Source organism: Silene latifolia, chromosome 10 (genome assembly GCF_048544455.1).
Source record: "Silene latifolia isolate original U9 population chromosome 10, ASM4854445v1, whole genome shotgun sequence".
Lineage (NCBI taxonomy): Eukaryota > Viridiplantae > Streptophyta > Magnoliopsida > Caryophyllales > Caryophyllaceae > Silene > Silene latifolia.
In genome coordinates, this window is record NC_133535.1 from 85,892,308 (window position 1) to 85,899,136 (window position 6,829).

Sequence of the window (6,829 nt, forward strand, 5' to 3'; positions counted from 1 at the left end):
TTCCCCTACCTCAGTACTGCAGTCAAAAGTCGGGTGCTCAGTAATATTCCACAACAAATTCGCCCTCTGAAAGATAAATAAATAATAAACGATTACTTAAACCATTCCCGTTCCCAAAATAGAAAGTTACTAAAAATAGAAACTTCTTAAAATGGAAAGTTTCCTTAAATGGAAACTTTCCCGATCTAACAGTTTTCTATTTTACCAACCCGACTCAAACCCATCTCTAAACATTTAAATGACTCGTGAATTAATTAGCTAAACAAGTTATACGTTTAAAAGAATCAAAACAACACTAACTAACCCTATCATCCCGTCTCCTACACCCGCACCTTCACTCTCTCTCACACCCCTCACGCGCCACCTTAAACCACTACGAACACCACCAGGCCTGCTCCCCTCTTCGACCCCACCACCAACAACCGACCCCAGCCAGGTCGACTGCCGCCGGTGAGTCGAACCAGAGCCGTCATTTGGCCTGGTTCACCACCGTGCCTCACCAACACCCTCCTGTCCTCGACACACAACCACCGCAGCCATCCCCTAACCTCTGCCCAGACCACCACAGCCCTGCTCGCCGTCAGCCCCCGCACCCAGACACCGTGACACCACCATTTCGACCTCCCCCGAGTCCACGGTGGTGCCACCCCAACCTAAGCATCTAAAACCCGCCTGAAAACCCCCTGCTAAAACCCGTGTGACCTACCCTGTCAACAACACCCCTCGCCGCCAATTCTGCCACCAAGAAACTCCCTAACCACCACCAACAGAGACGACTCACACCACCCAATACCATATCCCCGACACCAGTCACCACACCCCCTCCCTGAGTCACGACAACCCAAACAAAAACCTGACAGAAAACGAAAATAAAAAAGAAGGTTGCACCCATACCTTTTTCCGCCACCTCAACAGCCACCAGGGTTAACTATGGACGTCGACTACCACCCTAAGGCCCTCCTTGCTGCTCCGACAGTACCCACGCTCACTCTCCCTCTCTCGATTTGTGTGTTTGTTGGGAAATGTGCCGCTGCAAAATGATAGGCGGGTGAGGGAGTGGGGTTTTGTAGGGTTAGGGTAGAATTAGGTTAAACTTAGGTTAATTGGTGAATTGGGTCATGGGTAAATGGGCTTGGGTCAACGGGTAAATGGGTAAGTTTTAGAAAAGGAATTAGTTGACGTGATTCGTTCAGTTAAACCCGTCTTAACAAGTTTACGATAACTCGATCTTACGATATCAATACGACTAAACAATTAACTCGACTCAATTAACGATATAAAATACAACTCAATTAACGATATAAAATACGGAGTATTACAGTCTTCCCCCCTTAAAATGAACTTCGTCCCGAAGTTTACTCATCTAGCCAACCCCCACACGCATCGATGTGGGCCCCAAAACAAATTCCCTAAGGTAAAAGACACATGGATTTCGGTCGGAAACAAAATGTTACATTCTACCCTCCTAAAAAGAAAGTTACGTCCCGGAACTTACCTCATGCAAGTAGGTGTGGATAGCTTTCCCTCATGGAAGCCTCAGTCTCCCATGTAGCTTCCTCAACATTGTGGTTAGTCCACAAGACTTTCACCAAAGCTGTCTCCCCATTCCTGGTCTTCCTCACCTTCCTGTCCAGAATCTCCTTGGGTGTCTCCAAATAGGACAATCGCTCATCCACCTCGATCACCTCGGGACTCAACACATGTGATGGATCGCTCGGTACCTCCGCAAATCGGGAAACATGAAAGACATTGTGAACTCTGGCTAACGCTGGTGGCAAAGCTAAACGATAGGCCACCTCTCCAACTCTGTCCAAAATCTCATAAGGTCCGATGAATTTCTGACTCAGCTTCCCTCTCTTCCCGAACCTCATAACTCCCTTCATTGGCGACACTTTGAGTAGTACTTTCTCTCCTACTTCGAAAGAAATCTCACTTCTCCTAGTGTCAGCATAGCTTTTCTGTCTGTCCTGAGAAGCTCTCATCTTTTGCCTGATAATCTGTACTGTTCAACCATCTCCCGAATCATCTCTCGGCCCCAAAACGACAAATATTCAACGATCATCCCAACACACAGGACTCCTGCATTTCCTACCATAAAGTGCCTCAAAAGGTGCCATCCCAATGCTAGTATGATAACTGTTGTTGTAAGAAAACTCGATCAATCCCAGCCTGTCCTCCCACGATCCGCCAAACTCTAGAACACAAGCTCTCAACATATCCTCGAGGGTCTGAATAGTCCTCTCTGTCTGACCGTCGGTAGCAGGATGAAAAGCGGTGCTCATCTTCAGTTGAGTACCCATCAGTGACTGCAATTCTTGCCAGAACTTGGATAGAAACCTAGAATCTCTATCGGAAACGATATCCTTAGGCACACCGTGCAACTTAACCACGTGCTGCACATAAGCCTTAGCCAACTCAGCCTTACTCCAAGTATCTTTCATGGGAATAAAGTGAGCTGACTTGGTCAATCTGTCGACGATCACCCAAATCATGTTGTTACCCCTTTGAGTCCGAGGCAACCCGACGATGAAATCCATGGAGATACTCTCCCACTTCCACTCTGGCACGTCTAGCGGCTGAACTTTCCCTTGTGGTCTCTTGTGCTCACCCTTCACCCTCTGGCATGTCAAACATCGAGATACGAACTCTGCGACTTCCTTCTTCATATTAGGCCACCAAAACGTCTTTTTGAGGTCCTTGTATAACTTATCCCCTCCAGGGTGTACAGAATATGGAGTAGCATGTGCTTCTGTGAGAATTTTCTTCTTCGATTCCTCATTAGGCGGCACACACCACCTCCGCCCAAACCTCAAGCTCCCATCCGAATGGATACCGAATTTAGAGTAAGGCTCCGCACTTTTGCTCTACCTCATTGCGCCATTTCTGGATTCTAGCATCCTCTTTTTGTAGCTCTCGGATCTCCTCGTACAACTCCGGCTCAACTGTCATATCTCCAACGGTCTCACCTCGTCGGATCATGTAAATCCCCATCTGCCTTAGCTCACCGACCATTCTCACCCTGGATCTGGCACTGGTTAGGGCATGGATAGACTTCCGACTTAAAGCATCGGCTACGACATTCGCTTTCCCTTCATGATAGAGTAAGTCCATGTCATAGTCGCCAATCAACTCGATCCATCTCCTTTGTCTCATGTTCAGCTCCTTCTGAGTATAGATATACTTCAGGCTCTTATGGTCAGAAAATACCTTGAAGGTCGCTCCATAGAGATAATGTCGCCACAATTTAAGAGCAAAAACCACGGCCCCCAACTCTAGATCATGGGTAGGGTAATTCTCCTCATAGGTCTTCAGTTGTCGCGAAGCGTACGCGATTACCTTCCCGTTCTGCATCAACACACACCCCAACCCCTTCTTGGAAGCATCAGTATACACTTCGAAGTTATCATTCCCATCTGGCAAAGCAAGGATAGGAGCTATGGTTAGGCGCTCTTTGAGTGTTAAGAAAGCCTTCTCGCAACTCTCGTCCCAAATAAACCGGTTCTCCTTCCTCATTAGAGACGTCAGTGGTTTTGCTATCTTCGAAAAATCTTTGACAAACCTCCTGTAGTACCCAGCTAGTCCCAAGAAGCTTCGAATTTCGCCCACATTCTTTGGGCTCTGCCATCTAGTCACGGCCTCGATCTTGCTAGGATCCACTGACACCCCTTCCTTGGAAATCACATGCCCCAGAAAGGCAACTTTCTTCAACCAGAACTCGCACTTACTCAACTTGGCATACAACTGATTCTCTGCCAGAGTTTTTAACACTATCCTGAGATGCTCCTCGTGCTCTTCCTCATTCTTGGAGTAAACCAAAATATCATCGATGAATACGACCACGAACTTGTCTAGGTAAGGACTGAACACCCGATTCATCAGGTCCATAAACACAGCTGGCGCATTGGTCAATCCGAAGGGCATGACCACGAATTCATAGTGTCCATATCTGGTTCTGAAAGCAGTCTTAGGGATATCCTCGTTCTTTATCCTCAGTTGATGATAACCCGACCTCAAGTCAATCTTCGAGAATACTCCAGCCCCACTCAATTGATCAAACAAATCATCAATCCTTGGCAATGGATATCGGTTCTTGATGGTCACGTTGTTCAACTCTCGGTAATCCACACACAGCCTCAAACTCCCATCCTTTTTCTTGACGAATACGACAGGTGCTCCCCAAGGTGAAACACTGGGTCGAATATAACCCTTCTCAGCCAACTCATCCAGTTGCTTCTTTAATTCTTCCATCTCTTTTGGTCCCATACGGTACGGTGGTTTAGAAATAGGTCCAGCCCCCGGCTTTAGATCAATGGAGAAGTCCACGTCGCGCTTAGGTGGTAGCCCAGGGATCTCTTCCTGAAATACCCCCTCAAAGTCTCTCACCACGGTATGTCGAAAATCCTAGGGGTCTCGGACTCTCTATCCCACATCTGACACAAGATCAACTGGTCTCCCTTCCTCAGACTCGATTTTAGGGTGTTTACAGAGATAAATTTGACTTTGGGTTTGATCATGTATCCCTTGTAGGTTACTCTGACTCCCTTTGGTCCTCTCAGAGATATCTTCTTTTGGTGACAGTCAATGAAAGCTTTGTACTTCACCAACCAATCCATCCCTAAAATCACCTCGAACCCACCCAAAGGAAACTCCATAAGGTCACAGTGAAAGACAACCTCCCCAATCTGAATAGGTACACGGGTATAGATTTTATCACAAGGCACAGACTCTCCCGAAGGTACTATAACAGAATCGACCACTCTATCATATGTAGTAAGGTTTAAGGCTCTAACATGCTCCCTAGATATGAATGAGTGTGTGGCACCAGAATCGAATAACACAAAGGTGGGTTTAGAGTTGACAAGAAATGTACCAGTCACGACATGTGCATCCTCTTTTGCTGCTTCCTTTCCCATGGCAAAGAGCTTGCCACTGGACTTAGCTCCAGACTGACTCGATGAAGCGGTATTGGGTTGCTTGTTCCCCTCGTTCTGATTCCTCTGGAAATTACCACCCCATTGGACTGGTTTTGCTGGCTACGGTTCTGGTAGTTGTTGTAGCTTCCTTGATAACTGTTACTTACCCCAGATCGGGCACCTCCTCCATAGCCAGTGTTAGGAGTACGGTAGCTGCTGTATTCTGATCCCACTCTCCGAGACCCACTGAACCCAGATGTAGGTGTTCGGAAGCCCCCAGATTGGTTTCCTCCAGAACTTCGGCACTCAAATTTCCTGTGTCCCAACTTCCCACACCCGAAACAAGTGATCCTGGACGCATTACCTCCAATACTAGCACCTCTGAAACTGCCTCCGCTTTGGTTCCTCATTCCCCCAGGAGCACTATTGGTGGTGTATCCACTGAACTTGCCTGAATTCGGCTTCTTGGCCCCAGTATTATCACTGACAGTTTCCGACTTTTTCTTCTCAGCTTTTCCTTTCTTATCCTCCTTGATCTGCTCGGAGAGCCTTTCAGCAGCACCGGCCCTTAGATAGATGTCCTGAACGGTGGTAGGTGGAGCTGCCGTGAGTCTCTTTTTGATATCCACCGTCAAACCCCTCTCAAACCTCATAGCCAGCATGGTCTCGTTCTTTGAAAATTCATCGATATATGAAGCCAACAGTCGGAACTTCCTATGGTATGTTTCCACTGTCATGTCCTCTGTCATCTTAAACGTATCGAACTCTTCCCTCAGCTTAGCTTTCCTGAACTCTGGCATGAACTGGTCCGTTAATATCACTTGAAATTCTAACCAAGACACGTACCCTTCCTCAACATCCCTAGCAACATGTCGAATTTCCGCCTTGTTCCTATTCCACCACTCCCCAGCTGTGGCCCTGAGGTAATGTGCAGCTTGGTCTACTTGCAGCTCTTCAGGACAAGCTATCAGCTCGAATAGGTTGGTGAACTCCCGACACCAATCTCCCAGCAAGTGAGGTTCCCCCTCTCCAGTGAAGATGGTAGGGTTATGCCTCGCCACTATTGTACTCATCTTAGCAGGGTCCATTCTTTTAGCCTTTAGGGCCTCATTCTCAGCCAGTAGCCGGTCTAACTCTTCCTGGGTGATGTTTACAGCCGTGTTCCTTTTTGGAGGCATGACTACAAGAAAGTTTTAGGAATTAGCTGCAACACAGAAACACCTTGGCAATTCTAGCCAATCCTATCACTCTTATCCTACTTGTCTATCTAGCATGGTTTAGGGGTCACATAACCGCATATCACTAGACATAGCCTTCTAACACAACTTTATAGGGGTATAAGTATAAATTAACCTTAAAACATGCAAAGTATTATGCCACAACCTCCTACCAACTCTTTATGCAACAATTAACATATTAATCAGTTAACACCTAGGCAACGATATATGAAGTTATGCTCTACATCATGCAACTTCTCTACCCTTCCTCTCATTTGCACTCAGGGTTCCCGGGTCAAACTGAGAGGGCCAATGGTTCGGTGTGAGGGGGCCCCTAACTCATCCCTTACCTTTAGTGTGCTCCTAACAGTTTTGTCCCGGGGTTCATTTTATTTAGACTCTTCCTATATTCATTGGATTCATTGGTTTAGGCCTGAGAATCGTTCGCTCTGATACCACTTTGTAACACCCCCATTTATTTAAGGGCCTGCGCTAGGACTCCTCAGATAAAGAAGAGTGTTACCATCTCGGGAATCCGAGGCAGTAGATAACAAAGAGAAAGATAACAGTACTTTAAATTAAAGTTTATAATGTTTACAACGGAAATAAAACATGTCTTAACTTGAAAATAAAGGCTGACAACTAAACAAAATAAAAGTGGGCTAGCTCTAAGTCAGGTGATCCATGCTCTCTCCCCGC

General features: G+C 46.6%; 1 protein-coding gene across 1 annotated transcript; it reads right to left on the reverse strand.

Moving 5' to 3' along the window:
- Positions 1-661: 661 nt before the first annotated feature.
- On the reverse strand, positions 662-6,091 carry LOC141607850 (uncharacterized). Its single transcript, XM_074427199.1, has 5 exons — positions 5,081-6,091; positions 4,485-4,997; positions 3,726-4,356; positions 2,869-3,089; positions 662-853 (listed from the first exon to the last, which is right to left on the reverse strand). The coding sequence occupies exons 1-5, from the start codon at positions 6,089-6,091 to the stop codon at positions 662-664; spliced, it is 2,568 nt and encodes an 855-aa protein (XP_074283300.1).
- Positions 6,092-6,829: the final 738 nt, after the last annotated feature.

Bases quoted from the DNA above. Each gene is read 5' to 3' on its own strand.
- LOC141607850 (XM_074427199.1), bottom strand. From the start codon at position 6,091: ATGCCTCCAAAAAGGAACACGGCTGTAAACATCACCCAGGAAGAGTTA. The intron at 4,357-4,484 runs GTAAACACCCTA...GGGGTATTTCAG, and splicing joins CCAAAGTCAAATTTATCTCT to GAAGAGATCCCTGGGCTACC. The intron at 854-2,868 runs GTAGAGCAAAAG...GTTTTCTGTCAG, and splicing joins TCCAGAAATGGCGCAATGAG to GTTTTTGTTTGGGTTGTCGT.